This window comes from Setaria viridis, chromosome 1 (genome assembly GCF_005286985.2).
Source record: "Setaria viridis chromosome 1, Setaria_viridis_v4.0, whole genome shotgun sequence".
Taxonomy (NCBI): domain Eukaryota; kingdom Viridiplantae; phylum Streptophyta; class Magnoliopsida; order Poales; family Poaceae; genus Setaria; species Setaria viridis.
This window is the reverse complement of record NC_048263.2, coordinates 5,245,735-5,271,676: the sequence shown is the minus strand read 5'-3', so window position 1 is coordinate 5,271,676 and position 25,942 is coordinate 5,245,735. Positions and strand designations below refer to the sequence as shown.

General features: G+C 45.2%; 6 protein-coding genes across 6 annotated transcripts; 1 reads left to right on the top strand and 5 right to left on the bottom strand.

Annotated features, from left to right (window-relative positions):
• Positions 1 to 670: 670 nt before the first annotated feature.
• LOC117850840 (uncharacterized) lies at positions 671 to 5,618 on the bottom strand. Its single transcript, XM_034732754.2, has 6 exons — positions 4,884 to 5,618; positions 2,545 to 3,572; positions 2,350 to 2,449; positions 2,048 to 2,147; positions 1,360 to 1,442; positions 671 to 1,245 (listed from the first exon to the last, which is right to left on the bottom strand). The coding sequence occupies exons 2-6, from the start codon at positions 2,753 to 2,755 to the stop codon at positions 921 to 923; spliced, it is 819 nt and encodes a 272-aa protein (XP_034588645.1). The 5' UTR covers positions 2,756 to 3,572; positions 4,884 to 5,618; the 3' UTR covers positions 671 to 920.
• Positions 5,619 to 7,800: 2,182 nt separating this feature from the next.
• LOC117848305 (uncharacterized) lies at positions 7,801 to 9,134 on the bottom strand. Its single transcript, XM_034729657.2, has one exon. It carries the CDS (start codon positions 8,284 to 8,286, stop codon positions 8,020 to 8,022), a length of 267 nt encoding a protein of 88 aa, XP_034585548.1. The 5' UTR covers positions 8,287 to 9,134; the 3' UTR covers positions 7,801 to 8,019.
• Positions 9,135 to 9,273: 139 nt separating this feature from the next.
• LOC117848296 (uncharacterized) lies at positions 9,274 to 10,861 on the bottom strand. Its single transcript, XM_034729645.2, has 2 exons — positions 10,387 to 10,861; positions 9,274 to 9,540 (listed from the first exon to the last, which is right to left on the bottom strand). The coding sequence occupies exons 1-2, from the start codon at positions 10,701 to 10,703 to the stop codon at positions 9,441 to 9,443; spliced, it is 417 nt and encodes a 138-aa protein (XP_034585536.1). The 5' UTR covers positions 10,704 to 10,861; the 3' UTR covers positions 9,274 to 9,440.
• Positions 10,862 to 15,973: 5,112 nt separating this feature from the next.
• On the bottom strand, positions 15,974 to 17,891 carry LOC117848284 (mediator of RNA polymerase II transcription subunit 11). The gene is made up of 4 exons (XM_034729630.2): positions 17,730 to 17,891; positions 17,506 to 17,622; positions 16,982 to 17,176; positions 15,974 to 16,309 (listed from the first exon to the last, which is right to left on the bottom strand). Exons 1-3 carry the CDS (start codon positions 17,781 to 17,783, stop codon positions 17,000 to 17,002), a joined length of 348 nt encoding a protein of 115 aa, XP_034585521.2. The 5' UTR covers positions 17,784 to 17,891; the 3' UTR covers positions 15,974 to 16,309; positions 16,982 to 16,999.
• A 2,930-nt stretch (positions 17,892 to 20,821) lies between these two features.
• Positions 20,822 to 21,741, bottom strand: LOC117853105 (uncharacterized). Its single transcript, XM_072291270.1, is given in 2 exon segments — positions 20,822 to 21,335; positions 21,337 to 21,741. Coding segments are annotated over 2 exon segments (681 nt in total). The 3' UTR covers positions 20,822 to 21,059.
• Positions 21,742 to 23,168: 1,427 nt separating this feature from the next.
• LOC117864453 (GDSL esterase/lipase At2g04570) lies at positions 23,169 to 25,069 on the top strand. Its single transcript, XM_034748570.2, has 2 exons — positions 23,169 to 23,770; positions 23,859 to 25,069. The coding sequence occupies exons 1-2, from the start codon at positions 23,384 to 23,386 to the stop codon at positions 24,543 to 24,545; spliced, it is 1,074 nt and encodes a 357-aa protein (XP_034604461.1). The 5' UTR covers positions 23,169 to 23,383; the 3' UTR covers positions 24,546 to 25,069.
• The last annotated feature ends 873 nt before the right edge of the window (positions 25,070 to 25,942 follow it).

Below are 25,942 nucleotides of genomic sequence, written 5' to 3'. Positions count from 1 at the left end.
TCCTGCTTCTCTGCGGCTACGCTCTGAGCACGGCGGAGGGTGCCAGACCTTTGCACGGCCACGGCAGCGGCGGGTTCTCGACGGCCAACTTGCCGGTGTTCGCCGTCGCGAGGGCCGGGCCCAGCCGGCGAGGCGCCGGTCATTAGTACTTCTTCCCTGTAGTAGAGAGTAGAGACCTGCCTCTGGATCTCTCAATCAAAGCTAGTTTTCTCAAAAGTGTAATCATTAATCTAGGGACTTTCTCTTTTAGTAGTTTACTCTTCTAATTCTTCTCCTGCTGTTTGTTCATTTGTTCTTTTCAAAGGGATGATGCTCGTATGTAGCTTGTGATATCTGATATGATGAACAAGTTTCGTTAATATTATTTCCCGTTGATGGTTAGTTTTACTTAGCTCAGTTGTTCTGGGTTTCAATGGCTTGAGGTCGTATCAACAATAACGTCAAGAGATTCAACTCTATGGCCCAATCCAGAGCATGCGAAACTTTCCAAAACTATACAGAAATTGAAATGTTTTCATGTGAAGTTGTTCTGTCAAGCACAAAGGTTTGGTCTCACCGTACTTGCAGGGCTTGCAAGCCTGTACATGCACAACAAAAATGTGTACTATGTGAATCGTCAACCATTGTTTCTCATGCAACAAGAAGTTCTATACATAGTTGAATCCTTCCATAGCACAGCATAATAAGCCTTTCATTGCACTGCATAATAAGATCATTAATTTTTTTAAAGGAGCAAAAACTCAGATCATACACATATATACATTAAACTTTGGGATAGTTAAGTGAGTATTTTCTAAGATTGCAAGGAATCGTGTCATCTCCTCTTTGGCTGCCCGTACGGAGGAGCACGTAAATAAAAAGAAAAGGACACCATTTCAGAATTTGATTTCCGTGGAACAAAGCACATATATATTTAGCCTTCAATTGCCCTGTGTCTTCGATCTTTTTGAGGAGAACCACTTCCCCAGCTTTGGACGTGCATTTTTCTTCTCACAAGATGGTGCCACAGTGTCTTCTGCATGCGTCCTCCTGTTACTCCTCAATTTAGAGTAAGAGAACCAGCCGCGGAATAAACTTCCCTTCTTGCGGCTTTCTTCTTCCATGCGCTCCTCATTGTACTCATAAATACAAAGATCTTCTAAGACACTTGTAGAACACCTGCTGTCAGTAAACTTCTCACCCTCATCTTCATTGAGATCATCCAACAAACTCCTTGGCCTGATATCATCCGACGAAGTCATTGACCTACAATAGTATATTATTTGTGATGTTAGCAGTTGTCAGCAAATTGAATTTTGTGCTTCATGGAAACGGAAGGTGTGTGATGAAGCGGATAGAGGGCATTAGAATATTGAATACCTTCTGTGAGATGCTGTCTTCTGGTTTTTGGGAAGACTCTTGCATGGGCTGTAGTCAACAGAGAGATGCTGGGCAAAATGAAGCTGCATGATGGGAGAAAGTATAAGAAAAGGCACGGCACTGAAACCTAAGGATATGCTGCATCACAATGTGAAGTGTACTAAATGGGATTTCAACATTGCCATACCAAATGTCACAAATACTAAAAAAAAATACTGTATTTGATTATCCAAGCAGAGTGACTTGATAATAATGGTTGTATTATGCTATTAGAAGCACACAAATGGCAGATCATCATGACATCCGAAATTCCTTCAAAATCAAGAAAAAGAAGAGATTGTAAAAGCAGTAGAGTGTAGTTCTGCACTATATCACGGTTTCTTGAACATATATACTACAGAATCAAAGTAACTGAGCATTGAGATACAGTTCTGCACATGCAAGGGAATAGGGGAATCGTGGTTTGCAGCAAAGCTTAACAAAAAAAATGCAATTTAATTGCTTCTGCAAATGTCGTGTGCTGGTTCCATGTCTTGTGTATGAACAAGTAACCATACCACTTTTGTTTGGTAAATGAAGCAGGCTATGTAATATTCCTACTTACCCCACAAGGCAAAGCAGGATTAGTCGGCACTAAAAGGGAAAAATGCATCCATGAACCTATGGCTGAGCAGGAAAGTGCAAGTACCTCATCACCATCCCTAATACCAAATGCACGCAATGTTGCCTTGTCATCCGTCAGTTTCTCGTCCTTGAAGCATAAGCAGAAGTGACTCCACACGTGCTGCCTACAACAAGCAAGCCCCAACCTTGGATGTTAAGTTGCCAGCATGAAAATCGCATTGAACCCAACCACCTCAGAAAATCCGAATCGATAACCGTAAAGCACCATTTCGTGATTGCAAAGTCGCAATCGGATAGTTCATGGTAGTCATATTGGGCATCACATCATGGGAGGGGAAGAGGGTGGGGGGGGCACATGTGCCGTACCAAGGGATGGTCTTCTCGGTGTCGTCGAAGAGGGCGAAGAAAAGCTCCTCGATGGCCGCCTTTAGCTCCCACACCGCGGCGGACCTCGCAATCTCCACGTCTGTTTCAAAACGTGAAAAATCTTATCAGAAATTTCCCCCATTCCGACAAACTTTGGGGGAAAATAGAAGCCCGTTAGATTAATCTGGAGGGTACCGAAGAAGGAGTCGTCGAGCTTGCGGACGGTGAGGCGGAGGCGGGGCTCGGGGAGGCGGCGGTAGGAGAAGCTGCGGCGGCGGCCGCACGCGAGCGCGCCGATGCAGTCCGCGCCGCCGCCGCCGCCGCCGACAACGAGGTCCTCGAGGGCGAGCGCGGCGCCAACATCGCCGGCGGCGTCCGGGGACACCGAGCGGATGCTGGCCGGCATCGCGGCAGCATATAGCGGACCCGAGAAACCCTCACCAATTTAATCCGCCGCCCCCCGGCCGCACGAAATCAGCAACCGATTCGTCGACGCCGAGATCGATCGATCGATCAGCGCCCGTGGAAAAGCGAAGCGATGCCCAAATGGAATGCCCCCGAGAGCTCGATCGATCGAGGGATTTGTACGGGAGGCGATAACGGCGTGGGGGGTGGTTCGCTTGGATTCCTCCCCGGCGCGGCGGCTGTCGTGTTGCCGAGGAGGGGAGGGGCTGGCTGCCTCGGGGGCAGCGAACGGGTAGCCGAAGACCGTTGGAGGCGAGATAGCCGCCGTGCCCGGGCCGTTTCGCTCGCTGGCGGCGGCCGTGAGCTGGCCCGGAGAACCCGACGGTTCGGTTGGGTGGGTTTTGGGTTGGGCCACCGAGCAGGCCACGGTTGCCGGTTGCGCGGCCCAAGTTGGGAGTAGATTCCCATTTCTTCTTGTTTATCCGGCCCACCAGCCTGTGATCCTTTTTGTCTTTGAAGGGTGGAGGAAGAAGCCCATTTAACTCTTCCACTACCCATCTATTCAGCTTCCGCAACCGTAAAACCCCAATTACGGTTTTGACCCTGTATTGTTAATGCTACCTCCGTTTTTTAATATTTGACGTCATGTTAGGACAGCTTCATTAGTTCATTCTTGAACTAATCTTGCTGTCCTAATGTCAAATATATGAAAACGGAGGTAGTACTTCTTACAGAGAGTGTCGAATCTCTCGTGCGACCACCCACTTCTGTAACCTTTCTCAAAAATCGATATGCTCCCACGCATATAAGGATTTATTCTGCTCTCAAAAAAAGAATTTGTTATGACTATTGAAAGTACAAAGATTTCCATATTCAGCTGTAGCGGCAGTAATTTTTTTCTTTGGAAAATATATTTTCATGATGACGACAGTCACGTAACTATCTTATGACGAAATTTTTGGCCGTATGATTATGCCGTTAGAAATATTGTTCGAAGAAATGAGGAGGCAAGCTCACAATTTCACACCAATGGATCGAGTAGGTGTAGGTCATGAAGATGATGCATGCTGCGGCTGCCGCTGTTACATTCAACTTGCGGTCCTTGTGGACACACGCAAGCTGAAAGAGAGAGATTAGTATGACTATCGTATGATTATTGATGTTGAGCCTCTATGGTAGGAGCTAGCATCTAGGTTCCGTTACTTTTGGAACAAAAGATTCCAAAAAAAACACAAATTGAAGGCATTTCTATTATTCCTGCAAGCTTACGAGGAACCTGCATTCAAAGCGATTTCTATCCACGGTCTACTAGATCATGAGAACAATCATTCAAAATTGGTGCCTGCTAGTAATTAATCACATATATTTACCTAATGGGATAAAGATTATTCTAGTCCCTGCATCATGAGACGACGCAACCGACAAGTACATTATCAAGATCAACAGTTATATTAGTTCATGACTTTTATTGTTACATCGCATGTAGTGTGTGGGCGCGCATCTATACTTGGCTAGCTTGTTTGGCAGTGTGATGTTTGTGTCCCATCTACTACTCCATAGACGTCGTGCAACTTAACGCGGAATTGACACAACTGACAATGATGTTTTACGGTTCACAAACAGCTCTTAATGTCAGAAAATTATTGTTGCATAAAATTTGTGCAAGTACATGGCGTAAATGATTAATTTTAAAAAAGGCATGACCTAAAATATCCTGTTAAGCAAATCTAGCTAGCAAGTGGTCTGTTTGGATTGCAACCTAACTTTCGTTTGCAAAAAAAGAAAGAAAGAGGGAGGTCTCCTCTCATCTGCAGCTTGATTTTGGAATAAATTGATCTGTTTGGCTTATATATAATTCATTGGTTCATTCGAATGCATGCCAGTGATCTTTCTAAACAGCTAACTATTGAACTACTTGCAATTTCAAGCAGGAAAGAGTTGTCGCTGCTGAACTACATGCGTGCAGCAGTACTTATCGGCATCCCAATCAACAATTTAACTCGGCTAGTAATCAGAATTCATAACAACAACAACAAAAAAAAATGATTGCTCCAAAGAAAAGAAAAGGGAACAAAAGTGAGTAAGAAACAGATAAGCTGAAACAAAGAAGTAACGACTGATCATCTAACCTTTGAGAAAGTAGCTAGAACGCTGCTGCAATCCTTTATGTGTGCGTATGGTGGAAGGAAGTGATATTGGCGCGGCTCAATCAGATACTCTGGATTCACCTTCATGTAAAACCCCCATCATCGGATTGAACCTCACCAATATCGCTCGCTCCATCCACCATGTAATTTGATCATCAAGCGCAGAATGGTCGTCGTCGCAGATACATAGCTGAATATGCCCTCCATCTATGATCTTTCTTCCTCCACCTCTCTCATCACAAGATCTCTTTTACAAGTGCTCATCATATGCATGGCACACCTATGGCAAGCTATAGATCTCAAGCAAAATCAAGACAAGAATCCCTCAACTGGTGCCTTAGATCTTCATGTATATCCACACCGTGTCCTGTTGCCAGCCATAGGCAAGACAATCGGATCGACCGGAGATTATCAAGATAGGATTTTTCAAGCAATAATAGGAAGTGGTGGGTTGGGCGATGATGTGATAAAGCAGCTTTGGCCAAGTGCTAGCTATGCTGTTGTGCAGGGGCTGGGGATAGCTGCTGGCTGCAGGTGGAGTCATGTAGCACTACCAAGGCCCTCCAAAAATGTTGGCACTCCCATATGTCTCATCTCATGCATCTGCCAAGTCCAAACTAATTTGAGCTATAAGATCGGCATGACATTTGGTTAAGCAGCCAGCATATGCCCTCGCCATGGTAAGAAAAGGGAAAAGGGAGAGGAGAGAGAAGGGGGTTGGAGCCTGGAGGAGGAACGTAGTGAAGAGGATGGTCTCTCTCTCTCTCTCTCTCTCTCTCTCTCTCTCTCTCTCTCTCTCTCTCTCTCTCTCTCTCTCTCTCTCTCTCTCTCTCTCTCTCTCTCTCTCTCTCTCCCCCCAAATTCAGTAGCAGGTGAGTCATGCCTAGCTTTTTAACCCTATATATAAGCATACATTGACCACTAAGTGACAGGTTCCATAAATAAGCACCATAGCAAGTTTAGAGTGTTAAACTTGAACACATGGCGTTGTCTAGCTCCATCAAATTTACATCCAACTATATGTGCATAATTTTTAGAGGACAAGTTAGAGGCGCCGGGTACGCACTTACACCTATATACACTAATGCGTGGACTTACACCTATATATACATGCGTGGACATCAGGGTTTGGGATTTCGTTTTCCGATTTTTCTGGCCCCAGTGAAGACACCGAATTTCGCAAAATTAAGACCGAATTTTGGGGGGAAAAAGTGTATCTTTCAATGAACAAACCGAAATTTCAGACAAATAGTAATATCTCTCATGACAAAAAAAAACAAATTCTCACGCCTAAAATTTAATCCCAAGAGAGAATTGCGATCTTGAATCTCCATGGGCAGATTCCCACAACAACGAGACATACACGTGCGTGCGTGTGTGTGTGTAGCGTGTGTGTGTGGAAATAATTAGACATAAAAAATTGTCACGCCAATACTAAACTCGTTTCACACGAAGAACACGAACTGAATACACGGTCAAACACGTACTACGCACAATAGAGAGGTTGAGAACGAATTGCGGAGGCGCCGGCCGAAATCATGCGCCGATGCGGTTGCAGGGTTAGGAAACAGAGGCGGCGAGAATCTTTTCTCCTGCGACCGAAGACCATTGCATGCACCCAGCCATCGGGAGCAGGAGCGCGGAATTTGTGGCACCTAGAATGGATGAAGCCTCGGAGGTACGTACAAGCCCATGCATGCTCCTCTTACCATCACTCGATAAGTCTCAAGTGTGTCTTAAATAGTTGATCCTCTTAGCAGTAACGTCATTAGCAGTGGTTTCAATTTCGTCAGCATCTTAATCTTCAGTAACGTTTGTTCTTTGGTGTGTGCAACTCAACCTATAGAACAAAAAGTTAATACCTCCATCCATGAATATACGACGTTTAGAAGAAGCTAGTTCGTGGACGGAGAGAGTACGTATTAGTACATGATGATGAGTACTTGAAGTGGCTACGCAATTGTGACTCTTCTATGTTTTGGAGCTACTACCATCAGTGTTCAGTGCAAAAACAACGCCAATTAATCTCTGCTCCTCTTGAGATCTTGACACGAACAATTTGCTAGGAGTATTAGGTATTCCTGCTGTTGTATCAGTTGCTTAATGAGCACCCCAGCTACGAATCGGGGACAGTGGCGTTGAGGAGGCACTGCTGTGACACCGCGCCCGGGGACAAAGGCCTCGCGCCTTGTTGCTGCTTCTCTTTAGTTTACTCTCTCATGCCGTCCTCTCCTTTTTGCATCAACTTGAACTCACAATCACCAATGCTAATGTTTTCTCTTGCAAAGGTACTCCTAGCTGACCTTTTTTGCATCTGAAAAGGCATGTAAGAGATCTGAGGAAGGGAATGTTTGTCGCCGAGAGGAAGGCCCCAGCCGAGTCGCTGGATTAATGGTGTGGGACCCACCACACACAATACGGTAGACAGATCAAATGGCTTTTTACATAGTGGGATAAAAAAACATGCCCCAGCTTAATAGTGGCCATTGGCTAAAAGATCCAACAAATAACAAAGGCACGCTAAAATAACAAAAGTACGGCAACATGATGCACAAATCAAATGCTAACTTGTTACTGATGCATTTAAATTTGGCAGAGATTTCCATTGTAGCTATGTGTTTAACATGTGTTTGCATATATAGCTTTTCTTTACCCATGAAATTGTATATACCACGGAATATTCCCAGTGAAATGCTATGCATGAGGGCCGAGGCATCGGCGATGCTTCGGCGCTTGCATCAATGGAAGAATGGGCTGTGCAGCCCTGCCACAAATGGGCCGGGACACCAAGTTGTCGTAATCAAAAGTAAGGACTAAATCATTGTAAATTCAGAGAGCTTGAGATCTTCTCCTTGCATTTTATTTGGGTCAGGAGCTTAAAATTCTTTGCTTGAGATGGGGCAAGGAGAAAATATAATCATTGTAAATTCAACTAGAAAGCTTCAAATTCTCTGTTCAAAGTTGAAACATTCCATACCTTTTACCCCAAATTAACAAACAGATCACAACACAACGCAAATGCAACAACATGTCCAGATCAGAACGTCAATTAGATGATGGAAGACACACTCAACACACTGACACGACCAGCCAATGCAGCTAGTACTAATAGCAACACTCAGTGGCCGTGGCCGAGGATGGTGAGGTGAGGGTCGAACATGGGCAGCTCGTCCTCGTCGCCGTCACCGTCGAGGTCCACGCCTCCGCCCGGCAGCAGCGTCGGGCCGTCGGGCTTGCACGTCTTGTCCACGGCCGGGTTGCACCCGAACACGGTGCCGCCGATGGCGGGCGGGAGTCCCTCCTCGGCGCCGGCGGGCCTGCAGGCGAGCAGAGCGCACGCCGCCGCGAGCGCCGCCGCGAGGAGCCACACGCGCGTGGACGCCATGGCGATCGATGCAGAGATCCTTGTTGTGGAGTTTCTTTCGGCGAGGACGGAGATCCTTGTGGAGTTTCTTTCTTCAGCGAGGCAGATCGAGGAGCTGCCCGCCCGCGGTGCTCTAATAGGCGGCAATGGAGCGGCGCCGAGCCGGCGGATTCGGGCAAGGGCGTTGCTGTTGGGTGGTCGCCGCCGGTGCGGGGAGGCGTGCGGCTGCGCGCGGCCTCCGCGGTGGCGCGGTGACCGGGTGTCACGGAGGCACCTCTCGCGAGCAACCGCTGCCCCTAACGTTAGGACAGTTCTTTCTCAACTATTTTGGGACAGCTGGGAACCCTGAGCAACTCTTTTGTTCTAACATGCAAAAGCTTTGCGAGTGGAGCTTCATGCCTGCAAGAATGTGATACATATACTTACTTCCTAGTTTCCCTTCTTCTTTTTTGGTTTAGAGATAGCACGCACGAATGGAACATAAAGTAGCTCCCTTGGCTAATATTTATTCAAAAATGAAATGAGCAAAATAGCTGTAATTGCAATTTGTTCATATTATATAAACCACATCATAAATATAAGTCCATTTACTCGCAAAAAGTAAATATAAGTCCATTTACTCGCAAAAAGTAAATATAAGTCCATTTACTCGAAAAATTAAATATAAGTCCATTTAGATTTACTTCCATAATATACAATTCTTTTTCATTTGATTCGCAAAAAAAATTCTTTTTCATCTAAGAGAGCATTTTTAATTGGTATTACTAGTCTAACCTTTTTTTAAAAGTTTGACTTAGGTCAAACCTAGATGGACTTATTTAGGATCACAGGAAGCATATGCAAGAAATGTGTAATTTGTTTGCCCGAGTATTCTTTGCAGAAGAGAAACAGATGCAGTGTGTGAACACCTTGCTCATCAGTTTCTGAACTTTCATAAACATATCTTAACAATGGGTGCTGAAAAGGATGCAAAGACAGATTTGAAACACAGTCAACGCAAGGGCTCAGTGAAAGGTAAGGATGCTGCATTAGCTAAGATTTAGTTACACATTACAACCGTACAATTGAAGTGGAAATGAACACTGCCAAAACTCACATAGTTTTGCGCTTTGCAGGGCCAAAAAAAGAACTCAAATCGTTGAAACTGTGTATCTGAACTTATGAACTTCATTGTTTTACAGGAGACCGTCAATCTCCCAGTTGTCATCATCATCATCACGAGCCTTTGCGGCGCCTGCATCTTCTTCTGGGAACCTTGGCTCATCCATCATGCGCCTGCAAAGTTTTCAGCACACAGTCTTAGTTAAAATTGACATATGATGTAGCACAGTTTAGCTGATCATGTCAAATCAATACTAGGAACTGAAGATGTTCTCCAAAGTTCAATATTTGCTTTGTTTAGGCAGATCATTTGAGCTGAACTTTCATAGATTGTTTAACTAACCAATGCATAATCCTAAAGGATGTCAACACTGAAATCCAATCGAGTCATCAACTACACTACACAATAACATCAAAACTAACAACAATGCACAATGCATTGCGTTGAAATGACTGAATAGTACAAACAAGGCGGGAACCAGCTAGAATTCTCTCTTTATTCAGCATATCCATCATCAAGTTAAACTGGCCATACAGCTGAACACTGACTTTTTTTTTTTTTTGCGAGGAAGCTGAACACTGACTTAAACCAGGAAACTTTACCTGCACTGCTGCACATCAGTGCTGCACCAGAGAAATCTTGTTCTACATCATCCCTAAGACGAACTCTGGACATAGCTACTTGTAAGTTCACAATAACAGAAAGATCGACCACTTCCAACAATTCGCACTATCACCAAATATCAAATTGCGAGTCCCAATTTACACCACAACTGCATAGTATCCCTTCTGCTGACAGGCATGGCCATCGAACATCTATACGCACTACTCTGTCACTGTCTCTTATAGCTGTGTGCAGGTAAATTGATTTCAAGAATAACCAGTTCCATCACCAAGAACAAGGAAGCACAAGCACAAAGCATCCTAAATGCACAAGCACAAACCGTATCCAATTTCCATGCACTAGCTCGGTTAGTCTACAGCATCAAGGAAAGATAGCAGAAGCGCCGAGACGTTTACCTGCGGCGGTTGCGGCGTCCGGCCTCGCGCGCCTTGCGCTTCTTCTCATCCTTCTTGCTCTCGTACCTCCGGCGGCGCTTGATCTCCTGCAGCACGCCGGCGCGCATCACCTCCCGCCGGAACCGCCGGAAGATGGACTCCTCCCCCTCGTTCTCGTCCACCAGGATCTGCACATTGTACCCCTTGGCGGCCACCACCGCCGTCGGCGCCCGCCGCGGCACGTGCACCACGGACGGCGGCGAGCTCTTCCCCGAGAACGGGGCCAGGGGCAGCTGCAGCAGCGTGCTCAGCAGGGACGTCGTGGCGGGGGCGGCCATGGCTGCGGCCTGCTTCGGCTGGCTGGCTATCTGGTAAGTGGGCGCTAATGGCTGCCGGTGCTGCGCGCTCCCGGGTCTGGAATTTTTCGGGGTTCTTGGATGGATAGGATGAGAGGCTGAGGAAGGAGACGATGGATAGTGAAGGCAGGGGAGGCTTGGCTTATCCTCTCTATTTATTTCTGGATTTTGGAGGGAAAACAACTGCTAATAACTTAGCCTTTTTTTTGTTCCTTTTCCATTTCTTTTGCCCTTTTTTCTTCTTTTCTTATGGGTCTTTGTTTTTAGAATTTCATTTTTTTATGGTAGGTAGTTATTTGTGTGTTCTGGTTATTTTTTTTCGGAGAACTCGTACCTCGAGAAAAAGAACTGAGAGCACTCAAATAGGTTTTCGAGCCTAATAGGTATGGAAACAAATTTGATAATTGTTTAACTTTATGAAATGCGAATGGTTTGCAAAACCAAATTGATCCGCGGATTAAACGAATTTGCGTGTTATGAAACACTGAAAAATAGGCTTCTCAGGATATAATTATTTCCATGGGCTCTCACCTCAGGCATCGGACATAATTTTGAACTCAAATTCTGGCCCATTGACGTGGATGGACCTGAGTTTAAGCCCACTAGACATTAGCCAACGTCGTCCGCCAGCTGGCTGGAGACACTTTCAATGTTCACAGAATGTTTTCGTTGGTTGGTATACGGTGGTATTACAATTGTTAAATGCGAAACCAAATGGGTAAAAAGTTAAAAACTGCAGCCAAGAATCAAGCAGTCGAAATTCATGATGTTGGAACGTTCTGTAACATGCACACACGAGTGCTCAAATCGTGCACAACTCATTACATGAATTAAGCAACAAACAAGCATGGGACCGCCTGTCAATCAGAAAAGTCGACCACGCCTATTCGCACAGGCAACTGCAAAACATGGACAGGTTAGTAAAATTTAGGATCAATTATTGATTTCTTGGTTTATAAATGGGAGCAGCAATATAGTGCCCATATGCAACTACTGAAATAAAATGATAGCGAAGACATGGCAGATGTCACCTTCTTGCTCCATTGGTGCCATCTCTACAACCCAAAGGAATTATCTTGGCTCATGGCAACATGTGTTGCCTAAGAGTGAAATTCCTAGGCTGCAAAAGTGCTAACAACATGCAGAGTCAAAAGAAACATTTACCTGCAATGGCAAACACGATTATTTTACTTGTCCTAACTTCCAAATCGTGCATTCTCTGCTCATACACAGCCTGCAATAGCTGAAAAGGTGTATTCCAGTGTAGTTTAGATGCCACAAACGCAATGAACAGAAAAGGCAATGATATACTGCTTACAAGTAATTTGCAAGCCTGCATATAGCACTTGTAAGTCCTAAGAACATGTGGTTTCAATATAGATGGCCCAAAGCACTGAAAACTGAGATGCAAGTGAACTTGAAAACTTTGCTACTCTTATGCAGATGAAACCCAATTTTAGAATGTTGTTTAGGTCCTGACCCCTTTAGCGACGCGCCATATCTGAATACAGATTTGACATTATGCAAGGGCTAAGCTGCCACCCTCCTGGCTCCTGGTGCCACGCCATATCTCGATCGAGCTACAGTGATAAACGATCAAAGATTCGGTTGCCACTCCCTTTGTGCTGAATGAAAAAAGACTTCGTGTTTCACTCGACGGGTGCAAGGGTAAAGGTAGCCAAGACGAGTAGGATTTGTTAAGGCCACCTATTTCTCACACTGGACATATTTCTGCAACATATACTCATACAACCTACAAGGATCACTCACCGGACAAGTGACAAAATACTCATCAAAAAGTTCCTAATTAACTTGCGTAACCGCATTTATTAGCTATATGGAGATGATACACCAAATATGCACATTTCCTACCTGCTAAAAATGCGCTATTGTTTCCAAGCTGGTATTATCTTTCATTCCCATCTGTTCTTCCAGATTGGACATATCCAAACTTTCTGAGGTACAATTGTGCACACATCTAATCCTACTAAATATACGTATTTGCATAATTACTACCTGCTAAAAAGCGCCTTGATTTTTATGCCGATGTTATATATCATGCCTATCCGTCCATACAAGCTGGACGAATCCAATCTTGATACAGGTGATTTGGCATGCATTTATGTACTCCCACAAAATTTAATAGTACCTAAACATACAAATCTCTATATAAAGACATGCGCGTCGTCAAGCTACACCATAGTTTGCACATTGCTTTCACACATACACAGAAGACGGCAAGACGCTAGAATTCATTGCGTAGGCAAAGGTGAAGGGTTCGTCAAGAATGGATAAGCAAAACACTGGTATCATCTTATCACCCACCAGTAAGCATTACTACTTTAACCACTATTCTATCAACTCTGACAGTAACTGCTTCTTTGTAGGTCATGCTAGCAATAGCAAAGGCACTACTACGATGACTGCACTGCAAAGGCTCATGAAAGAGGAAGCAGAGCTGAAGAAACAGCTAGAGGCTGCAAAACACCAAGGCGAGGAGCAAAAGACCAGGATCAAGAATTTTGATCCAAAACTGGCTCGCATGCTGAATGGTGACTTTGAAGGAATAGGATATGAGGAGCTGAAAGTTTACGATGACAATTTAGTTGAGATACAGCGTGAGATTGATGGCCATGTCAACTAAATGTCTTGCTTAGAGCTAAACCTGCTCCTAGTGGTGCCAGCAGAGTTGCAGGCTCTGGAAGTGATCTGAGTCTGTCTGTTCCAGTATGATGGAAGTAATCCCTGTCCCTGTGTTTGTTATTCAGTTAGTCAGAGTCATTTGCTTTCAGAGTCTTTCAGTTAGAGTTATCTGTTGCTTTGAGTCGGTCAGAGTCTGTTAGAGTCAGTTAGAAGTCCTAGTCTTCAGGGGAGGTTAGCTGGGTCAGGAGGCTCTCATCCACTGGACGTGCTCCAGGTTGTTAGGGCCACTAAGGCCAGTAGTGATCGGCTGTTAAGCCGTGTACTCCTTTGTTATAAATAAGAGAGCAATACAATCAGAAAAGCTGTCTTTGCAGCACAAATACTCGTGTGTGTTCTTGAGTCCGGTGAGTTTGAGAGCTTACACAGTAATGTTGCAAACTTGCAAACCATAATTATCCGTCATGCCTGAAGGTTGATTGCGTTTAATGATCATATCTCCCAAAGCATTTTATTTATAGTTCAGGCTATATTATGATAAATTTATAATTCAAACTCATGTCAATAAGATATTATGCCGATCTCATTACCTTTGATGTTTGGTAATAAACCTATACATATTAAAATGAGATGAAGTGTGTCAGCTGCTAGGAGATAGTGAAAGTCTAGAAATTCTCATAAATGAGAAATATGGTGGTCCTTAATTATGATAACAGATCGTAAACACTCGTTCTGATTTCATAAAAAAAAAACACTGGTTCTGAAAAAAAAAACATGACATCATAGCTAGAAGATAAGGCAGAGTTGAAATAGGCTTCTTTAGATCATAAATATTGGATCCACTAAATCAAACGTTGTCGTGTATGTGGCAACAGGCGCACCCTCTGTGGCTCTGTGGATCCACATCAAACATGAAGCTAGCAATCATGCTCTTCTTCGCATAGCTACCAGCCTACCATCCAAATAAGCACAAGAAAAAGAGCCCAAACAATTTGTGACACCATCAGGCCTCTGAATCAGGTTACCCTATGGCTGTCCTATTAACAGGGTTGCACACTGGAAATGTCAAAGGCTGGAGAAACAAAGTAAAAAAAAACTTATGTTCCTCCGCCCCCCTTAACTATGCATGCTCTTTGCTCAAATAAGGAGCATAATCTGTTTTTTTATTGCTTAGATCATAGATGAATGTTTTTTAGAAGAAAAAAAAGGTGGTCAGCAGGCCCTCAGTTCTCCTTTGTCTCTAAACTATAGTGGATCATGTTTTCTGTAGTGATAAAACGACAGGACCCTGCCCAATGCCCATGGAAGGATAGACTTTTTACAGTGAGCAATTGCAACATAGATAATGTATCCATTGTCGACAATGTACACCAATTGTTACAATCAACGATGCTCTTCTACATATCATGTCCTACAACTACAACAATACACTCTTAATTAACAATTTAGCCATGCTACCTTGCGGTTATACCAGCTAGTTGTCTAATAAAGAAAACCGCATGAACAAAGAAGAGATAGTTACCAGTTCCCTAACTCATCCAGGAGTTCACCATCATCATCATGCTATTGTCAAGTGCAGTTATTTGGCTCTCCATATAATTCAGCAGGATAATTTTCCATATTCTCCACTGCAAAGGTATGCATAGTCATAAGGAACAGCACATCAAAAGTTAAAGCTGAAAGTCATGCAGTTATACTTATCTCTACACTCAGATTAGTCCAATGGATCATAGATTGCGGAAGAATAGATAGACTGGGACCAAGCTAGACAGTAGGAGCATGCAGTCCGCTTCATCTTCAGTACCAGTTGGGAGATGGTTCAGGGGCATCAACTGCACAAAGCCGAGGCTATATAGGCAGCAGAGTCATGGTCAATTGTCTATACCCCGCCTCTGCACGAGGAATGTTGTCACATCCTTGTCCACCTACATCAATGACTGAATTTAGATCAGAAAATTAAGGACTCAGGTCAAGCCCTATTCTCCATTCTCTGAGCCTCAGTAGCGTGTTGCGCTACTTGGGCACATGTATGGCGGTTGGTTGTTAGCTCCGATGCTTCTTGGACTTCCTCTGTAACTGCTGTTGCAGAACTCTCGGAGTGAACAGCCACAGCCCTGAGGTCCCAGGAGCCTTGACCAAGCAATGCCTTTCTCTTAAGAGCAGCAGTGTCCTCCACTGCTTTCCCTAACCATTCTCCTCTGTTCAGCAGAGGTATGTTCCCCAGGACACTTGTCGTAAATGTCACATAAAACCTTAAAGAGTGTCAGCTAACTTCATGTGTCCACCACACTCCTCGAACTCACATGCTACAGGACTCGATGGATGCCTTCTCTCCACCCTCAAATCAAGCATGTAGTTAACCAGATTGGTGGCTTCATCAAAGAACAAGCTTGCAAATAAAAAAATCACTCTGAAGACACTGAAAATCATAGAACAGAATACTTCAATAGGTTGATGTGTCTACAAGCCATAGACTTCAAGTTTATTGGCAGACAAATGGCTAATGTTTTACCTGCCCTAAAATAGATTAAACAACCATACATTATTTACAGCAGTCAAAACCTGAACCTCGAATGCTATGGATGTTGAACCATATCAGCAAAACACAAGAATGAGTTAACGATATAGCAAAAGACATGTTAAGGATGAAACAATTGTATGCATACAGAAGTGCAAACTCTCATCAGTAAAATATAGTGCCTTAAACTTCCTCCATTTTAAGCCCAAGAATGCTACTCGAGCCAAGATCTGTGCTACTGGGCATCAGCAGGCAGCTGTTCTGCACTGCTGCGGCTGAAACTAAGAACACTGTCCCCGCAGAATGCACTACAAACAAAACACAAGTTACGATCCCAGAGTTGAGCAAAGCTTCCTGCTATTATAAGTTGATAGAAAGCTTCTATGATCCTTCTGTATACTGCTCGATCAGATATATGTTGCTCCCAGACCTGAAAATAATCGACCGACTATGAGTAATTTAACTCTAGAGGAAACTGATCGCTGTTCAGAAGGTAGACAATTCATCAAAGATGAGTGCCAGAAAAGACCATTACTCCATCACCATTATGAAGGAAAACAACAATTACCCCCCAAATATGAAATGTATAGGAAGATATCAGCAAATACTACATATCACAAGAGCTAGCCACATGATTCCCCAAGATAACAGCAGCGTATTTCCATATGAATATCTGGTGTAAAAGTTCATCCTCTCAAACTCCAGAATCACACATTGAGGATGACAATACGAAGGCTTAACGTCTAAAGTATCAAGACATGAATGAAAAGAACTCCTGCAGGCTAATTTACAAGCAAAATAAAAGCCCATCCATGTAAGCACGTAGTGTTACAGATCATACTGGTTGCCCTGCAGTTGCACGTACAAGAAATTGAAGAGAGCTAATTCACTACCACCACAACAGAATATTGAACAAAATCACCTAATTCTTATAGACATGGAGAAGTAGCATGTGAAGAACGGCTACTATCATCATACTAGTATTCCTTATTACCTATGCAGTCTACACTTTATACTCCTTCATATAAGGGGTCTAGGTCTTTAGGATACAACCCCACCACACACACACACACATAAAGAAAAAGGGGTCTGCTGCACTTACCAATATGCAGCCAGCAGGCTAAATATCATCAGGGCTCTGTCCAAGGTTCTGTTGCATGGTATCCAACTTCTCAATTACATACTCCAGCTTCTTACAGCATATCTCGTTAGCAATCCTTGCGCTGTAATCACACTTTTCAAATGGGCGATATTCACAAGCACTTTTGATTTCCTCACGCAAAGTCGTTTGAATATCCTAGTCCAACCAAAACAATAATGAATCAGTGAGTTAGCCTGCATCATTTTTAGCACATACGTTTCAATCAGTAGAATAAAAAGCAATTGATCGGCACATGTTTATATTTACATAGTCGGTTTGATGGAAAGCAGGCAACATTGGCAACAGCAAAATTTTGCATACAGCACTTTGAAACCGACTGCTAATTTTTCAGTACGAGTCGCTCTAGCATGGCCTTAGCGAGGATTGAGGCGAAGTAACGAGCAACGGTAGGGATCCGGGAGCAAGCAGCTTTACGATCTGTGGCCAGGAAGGCTGGGAGAAGTGGAACACAGTAGGCCCGTTACCTTCATAGCGAGCATGAACTCGCGGCAGTGCGCGCCGACTGCATCGGTGCGGGGGCCCTGAGAGTTTCCGAGCTCCTCCATCACCGCACCCGCAAGCTCCAGCACCCGCACTATCCGCTGCACATGAACAACAAACACCCAGCCGACGAACCAATAATAATCAGGATCCGAACCAACAGCCACCCTAATTAGGGAGGAGAGAAGCGGTTGGGCCGCGAGGATACCTTCTCGACGTGGTGAAGGCGCTGCAGGGAGCTGCTCTGGCTCTGCGGAATCATCGTCACCGGCGACGACGAGGAGAGGCTGCGGCGGCGGTGGAGAGGAAGGGGGATCGGTGGTGCCGAGGATGGGAAGGGGCGTGATCTGGTGGATCTGGCGACTTTGTCTGGGCTGGGCTGGGCTACCATGGGCTGTCTAGTGTCTACTGGCGCCTTCCGTGTTTGTGGGCCCATCTGGGCTTTGTTTCATGTCGTGGGCCTGGTGCCAGATACAGTGGATCTCAAGTCATCGTTTTTATTGTTTATTACTCCGTAGTTTCCATTTTCAAAGGATCCTATGGTACGCACGGCAGAACCTATATACAAAGAGACACCAAAAGGATGAATATATTTTTTTACGTGGGGAAACATTAAAAAAAAAGGTCTTGGCAACAGAGAAAACGTTGGGGGCAATTTGACATGCGTCCCAAGCACAAAATCACAAGTGAAAATATTATGTTCTAGTGGGAACGGCACATTTTGGTGATGAAGGTAAATATGTTTGCATTATGAATGGTTAGTGACTTATCTATTCTTTTAGAAAAAGTAGAAGTAATTTGGTGAAAAAAATAAGTCAAATCCATCTAGTAAAGGATAGGCATGCTTGTATCCTTCTGTTAACTTCCGGCGCCTGCTAGTACAGACTGAAGCTGAAAGCATATCGCAGAACATAACCTGTTACTTTGAAGTTGATGAAGAGATAGGTATGATTAAAATAAAGAGGATGATTGAGATGTGACTGGATAGCATATGAATAACATTACTGTTTGTGAAATAAGCACATAGTATGCAATATGTCGACAATAACAAATATTATGAAACCATACATCTTGACTGTTTAAAAATATTTGATGTGAAGGTTGTTGCAGTTTGATTAAACATTCTGCAACAAAATAATATCGATCAACCTTGCCTAGCCCGTAGAAACTGTACAATAAAAAATGTATTGTGATAAACGAAGAGTAAACAAAAAGCCTGATTTTATAGATCAGTTGTGCTGGAATGTCTTTGATAGGTACAACAGACCATATACAAACAAATAAAGATGGAGCTGCGGAGAGAGCAGACCAATTGCATGTCAACAAAAATTACAATGGCACCAAAGGGCATGGAAAAGATCGATAACAAAAACAACGGAATAAACGGATGATTACCATACTGATGATGGTAGACTTGCAGTTCAGCTTCTGCCAAAAAACAAAAAACAGGATTCCACAAAGATGGTACGAGTTAGTTTTTGCAGCAGTCAATCTACGGTTAGACTCATTCACTTTTTGATATAAATCTAAACAACCTCGTATCTCTTTGCTTGATGAGGACTCACATCGACGATCCCTTGTGGCTTGTCATCACTTGTGCATGTGTTTCCAATATTGAGTGTGTTAGAAGGTGTATTCAGAATTTCCAGTTGAGATTACACCTGTTAGTCTTGGGAGCGGACTGTCTCACCCCAGGCCTAACATTACCTTCGTGACATCGCTGCACATACATACTCACCTAGATGGAGGTCAGAACTTTTGCTGGAAATGTCGATGAAGGTCTCAAAAACATTGCCAGAAGGGGAAAACACTCAGATGGTGGATTAAGGATGAACAGAGTCGATAGCGGCTGCAGATCAGAGAGGAGATTGACCACGGCGAGTTCGGCTGACCGTTTCAGATCTGAACAGACCTGCCAACCTTGGGAGGTATTGCTACCATTGCATATAGTTAATTGAGGAACTTTAAAATGAATGAAACAGGACGTATATATCTTCTATGAAACGAAAAAGAGGCAGATATCTTGAGACAGGTAGTCGAACTCACGTGACAAACTAGTCGATACACAATAGTTGTAGTTGGTAGCACTTGTAGCAATAAAAATTGGAAAAAAGAAACAAAGAAAGGCAATAGCAAGGGAATTGGGAGATGCATGGCCACTCGAACCCAATATTGGTACTCGAAGTTAAACAAGTTTATATTCTAGCTAGACTTTGAAATGATCTTCCGCATCAATTATATTGTTTATAGGGAAGTCTTCTATCCAGCATGGTGTGTAAGGGAAAGATTCTCTTACGAGTGCATGGTTGCCAGCGACACGTCCATGATTTCTAGGGTACATATTACCCAAGTCTTGGACCTTTGAATCATTTAAATGGTAGGCGAATCCTCTTTTCATTGATTCATAAAGGAAGATCACCTCCTTGTAAGGATGAAATCCAAGTAAATAAGTATAGCCACAGCACTTGCCAACCATATCTCCAATCACTGGTGGAAAACGGGCCTTTAGTTCCGGTTGGTAGGGAACAAATCTTCCGAAAATCCATCCGGGATAAATCGATCAAGACAAAAAGTGGGTCTTTAGTCCCGGGTTGTTCAATCGGGATTAAAGCCCCCCTTTAGTCCCGGTTGGTAAAACTAACCGGGACTACAGGGCCTGCCACGCTAAGCGCGGGACAGGGCTCTTTACTCCCGGTTGGTTTTTCCAACCGGGACTAAAGTCCTGCTTGAAATTTCAGACGCGCGCCATGCAGGCGCCTGTATGGTGCTTGTAATTTCATGCATCACGGACGTACCTCTTTAGTTAACCTTTAGTAGTTGAGACTTTTTTTATAATGAAATCAAACTAGTATTTAAATGAATCAAAATAATATTTATACAATTACTATATATACAATTCTTAGTGTGTGTATATATATATATACAATTCTTAGCATACTATACAAATCTTAACGTATTATACAAATCAAACTATCTACGATCTTCGAATTAATCTGAAGAACATTGTCATTATCAGAATCCCACTCAAATTTTGCTTGCTCTGCTGCATCAACATTGTACCCTCCAGCTCGATCATAATAATTGATATCTTGGAAGATCCAGGGACCTTTAGTTTGTCCATTATATTCTTTATTTACATGCTAGCACAGAGTTAAGGTTAGCTTCATGCTTCAACATCCACTCCATTTGCATTGGTTACACGGACGAGGATCCAAACCCGAAGCTGATATGAAAGAAGTGAATAATAATTTGCTAAAGCACAGTACACCCCTTTCTCAGATCTTCCTAGATGAAGTCCTCCTGTCATCGGGACTTTAATATCTACTGGTGGTTTAATTACTCGGTATGTCTTGTTTGATTAAAGATATTCTGCAAAATATCGACCGTCGAAAAAGTGTTAATAATCGTATAATTGCGTAGCTACAATGGAAGTGTGCCTCAATACCTCATAAGAAAATCAGCTTCACAGCCCACATAAAATTCTCCTTTCCAATATGCTGTGTAACGCTTCTCGACATGAATACAAGCCAACCTCAGGTCAGCAATTAATGGTCCCTGAAGAAAGAGACTCCGACGAGATCACATTCAGAACGTATTGTGACGGCGGCCATTCTAATTCCTCAAGCGAGGGGTCCAATTTATCCTTGGCACTATCATAACCAAAATTTCCAGGTTTCTCCTTGTGCCAAATGCGAGGTATCGAGAACACCTCAAAGTGCGGCGAGACGTTAGGATCATACACGAGATACTCATCTTCGTAGAAGTATTCCTCGCTCATGCGCGGAGGTGGGCGCTTGGGCAAGCGAGCCCATGCACCTTCGCGTGGCGGGGTTGGCCACGACATCGTAGAGCAGGAGGAGGCCATTGCAGTGATCCCGGAGGAAGGACCCCTCGTTTAGGTCGGGCAGGTAGTCGAAATCGCCGGAGGTCGCGGGGCCTGCTGCGGTCGTCGTCGGCCGGGCGAGGAACTCCCATGATTCCAAGACGTTGAAGTTGATGAAGATGCCGCCGACCTTGTGCGGGAGGAGGTGCGGGAGCAGCAGGCGGCGGCCGTCGATGACGTCGCGCCACGCCTTGCGGACGCACCTGGACGCGGCGAGGCCGCGGCGCGGCAGGCGGCGCAGGACGTCGGCGAGCGCGTCGTCGGGTAGCTGCCGCACCAGGTCCTCCTGATCCTCCGTCTCTCCTTGGTCAGCTCCGTGCTCGCTCGCCGTATCCATTGGCGACTAGGTCCTGTTTGGCATAGCTCCACTCCACAACTCCAGCGACTCCAACAAAAAAAGTAGCCAAACATCCCAACTCCAAAACTCCATGGAGCTGCCAACTCCATGGAGCTGTAGTACAAATGGAGGTGGAGTTTTGGAGCACCTCTTTTGCTGCTCCAAAACCCCCTCTTTTGAACCTCCTCGTGGAGTTGGTGGGTAATTACCCACCATTGCCACTGATTACACAAAAATAACGTTTCATTCTTCTCCCTCGCGCCTCTGTTTTTCTCCCTCGCGAGTAGTCCCGCCCGCGCCGCGTGTACTGCGCTGGCGCAACCCTAGCCGCGCCACCACCGTAGCCCCTGCCGGCGGCCGTCCACCCCCGGGCTATGCTAATCGTCTGGGGTATTTGGCTCCATACAAGGGTGAAAGGTACCACTTACCCGAGTGGCATCGAGGTATGGAACCAAATACTCCAAAAGAGAAGTTCAACCGTATACACTCATCTGTTCGTAATGTTATTGAGCGGTCGTTTGGAGTGTTAAAAATGAAATGGCAAATCCTTTACAAGATGTCCGGTTATTCAATGGTCACACAAAAGAAGATTGTTGCTGCTACTATGGTTCTACACAATTTCATACGTGAACATGCTAGCATTGATGTGGACTTTGCTAATTTTGATAGAGATCCTACCTACATGCCTACTATTCCGGAAAGATACAACAAGTATGCTGTGTCTCAACATACCTCCGATGGATCAACTTCGGAATCAAGCTTTGTGACTATGGACACCTTTCGTGATAGTATGGCTACATCAATTGCCCTAACATGGAATTAGTGCAATGATTATTGTAACGACCTTATTTTGGAACTATGAATTTATTTCGAAATTTTAAATTTTTGGAACATGTAATTTTTATTATTATTTTGGACTTCAATGCATGTAGTTTCATTTTATATTTGTGAAGTAGTTCAAGTCGAACCAGGGGTAAGAAAGTCAATCTACCCTCAAACTCCTCTTTTCTGGAGCTAGGGACACCCTCCCAGCCAAACACTCTCACCAGACAGCTCCAACTCCACCCAGAGTTGGAGTCATGCCAAACAGGACATACTCGGTGATGACGGCAGATGGAGCGGCGGACTGGCGGAGGGAGAGCCAGAGACTCGCGCCACGCTTGATCTGTATGAATGGGCCGCGATGGGTCTGTATGATGGGCTTGGTTGCATTTGCCCAAGAGCCTGGCCCGTGTGCGACTGATCCCGGACGATGCTTTACTAGTACTGTACTTCACAAGGTTTTCACTCGTCTACAGGCACTATGGTTTGGACAAATTTTGTAAAGTTGACGTTGTAGGAAAAGAAGATTGTATTTTATTGGATGAATAGTAGTAAAAGAATATCAAACGACAATAGACTAGAGACAAATGGAAGTTTCCATTCAGTTATCTGCAGTTATCTGCAGTCTCCAACAGTTGTTGGCCTGAAATCCCATGACAGCGAGTCATCAGTAGCTCGCCAAACCCTGCAGAAAGGCGAGGGCAGCACATCAAGAAATTGGTACCTGACATGACCCAATCAACAGAAACTGAGCCACACTTGCTGACCTGGAGGAACCGCAGACCATTCCCCAGCATCGATCTGTGCACGCAGGCAGGACATGTCGACTCTGCGGCATTCTCTTGTACCTCTCATGCTCCTGCAGCTGCACATCCTCTCCGGCGGGCCAGCGGCGGCGAAGGTCCCGGCGCTGATCGTGTTCGGCGACTCGACGGTCGACACGGGCAACAACAACTACATCTCCACTGTCATCAAGAGCGACTTCGCCCCCTACGGGCGCGACCTCCGTGTGGGCAGCGGCGGCGGCCAGCCCACCGGCCGGTTCTCCAACGGCCGCCTCGCCGTTGACTTCATCTCGGAGGCTTTCGGGCTGCCGCCACTCGTGCCGGCGTACCTTGACCCGAACGCCGACATGAGCAGCCTTGCGACCGGCGCCTGCTTCGCCTCTGCCGGCGCCGGCTACGACAACGCCACGTCCGATCTTTTCGTAAGCTACCGTGCAATGCATTTCCATGCCAGCTCTGACGCCGATTACGACATTGCCATGGTCACCAAGAGCTTGGTCTGTTTCGCAGTCCGTCCTGCCGCTATGGAAAGAGCTCGACTACTTCAAGGAGTACGCGGCGAGGCTCCGGAGCTTCCATGGCGACGACAAGGCCCAGGAGACGCTTTCCGAGGCGCTCTACATCGTCAGCATGGGCACCAACGACTTCCTGGAGAACTACTACGGCGTGCCGTCCGGTCAGGCGGCGCGGTACGCGGCCGCGTCGGACTACGCCGGCTACCTCCTCGGCGTCGCGGAGTCGTTCGCGCACGCGCTGCACGCGCTGGGGGCGCGCAAGCTGGACCTGAACGGGCTCCCGCCGATGGGTTGTCTCCCGCTGGAGCGCCGCGCGGCGACGGGCGCGTGCACGGAGGAGTACAACGCCGTGGCGCGCGGGTTCAACGAGGGGCTCCGCGACCTGGTGGCGCGGCTCGACGGAGGCCTCGGCGGCGGCGCGAGGGTGGTGTACGGCGACGTGTACGGCGCCGTGGCGGAGGTGCTCGCGGACCCGGCGGCGCACGGGTTCGAGGACGTCGGCGCCGGGTGCTGCGGCGCGACGGGGCGGTTCGAGATGGGGTACATGTGCAACGAGGCGAGCCCGCTGACGTGCGCGGACGCCGGCAAGTTCGCGTTCTGGGACGCCATCCACCCCACCGAGCACCTCCACCGCTTCATCGCCGAACGGAAGATGAACACCACGCTCTACGTGTTCCTCTAGTGAAATGGTGATGGAACAGTACTGTTGCATGATCTTGCTCGACGCTAGACACGCGCCAACAAGATCATCGTTGTCAAGAACACCAAATTTATCCGTGAATCGATTTAGTTGTTCAACTCTAGGTTGCAAGCACACACATGACACATGGCGTTTGTTCGTGAGTTCGTGTGTTGCTAGTTCCATTGCAGTACAGTGGCGCGGAGGTACATGCACCTACACTCACTGTCACTGACCTACATTTTCATTTCTTCGTGCAAAACGGTGCGATCAGTGGGGCTAACAATATCTTAGCTTGGCTGCAACAGTGGCCATGTTTTCGATATTGAGGTTTGTGTTATTCACACATATACTATCTTAACGCACTTATGTGAGTTTCAGAGTTTGTAAACGGGCTTGTCATGGTAAAGTCACTGTCCATTCTTTTTGGGGTTACAAGCATGACAGTTGTGGTCGTTGAAGAAGAAATTATTGCCTCCCACTATGTTTTATCTGTAATTGATTCATTAAAGAAGAGAATTGCAGCAGATCGTTTAACTTACATTAAGGTGATATGAAGTTACATATTTTGTCATCTTTGAAGATAATTTTTTAAGCTAATTAAACTACAAGAAGTGCAAAAAATTCTGCCTTGTGACATGGACAGGGGCGGAGCCAGGAATTTTGCTTAGGGGGGCCGGCCTGACAGTAAAATGATTTTGCTTAGACAAGCATAGACTCTGCAATAGCGTTAGCCTTGCTCGTTGTAGCTTGCAAGGTCTGCAGTTGCCTCGGAGGACTGCAGCTGGAGCCGGTGTCAAGTATAGAGCGTCAGAGCACACTATAGGGCTGGACTGCTAGAGAAAGGGGAAGGTCTTGTACTGTCTGTGTGCTGTGGTGCAGCAAAGCAAGAGCTATGAGACGAACCAGTCATGTATACAAGGGAGATTGGGTGCTGTGCATAAACAAAAGGCAGGTCCTCGGCCATGCCAAGAGGTCCATGTAGTATCTAAACAAAAATTGATTGCATTAGAACATCTGTACTAAACCTACAACGTGCAACACAGGAGGTAAAATACTTTTTGCTGCTTTGTTATGGGGGGCCATGGCTCCTGCTGGCCACCCCCTGGCTCCGCCCCTTGACAAGGATATTTTTAAATTTTATTGTGTTGATTACAACCATAATGCTTTTCTCATCATTTCTAGAAGGGAAAAGTCCAATTTTCACCCTTCAACTGTAGCAGAAGTCTGATTTTCAACTCACAACTACAAAATTGGATAGAAAGAGCCATCCAACTATCAAAACCAGGCAAATTTAGCTCTTTAGATGGTTTCATGAGTGGTTTTGCATTTTCTAGAAAATCAAAAAGTTCAGGTTTAATTAAAAAATTCATAACTAATTTATTTAAAATCAAAAAAAT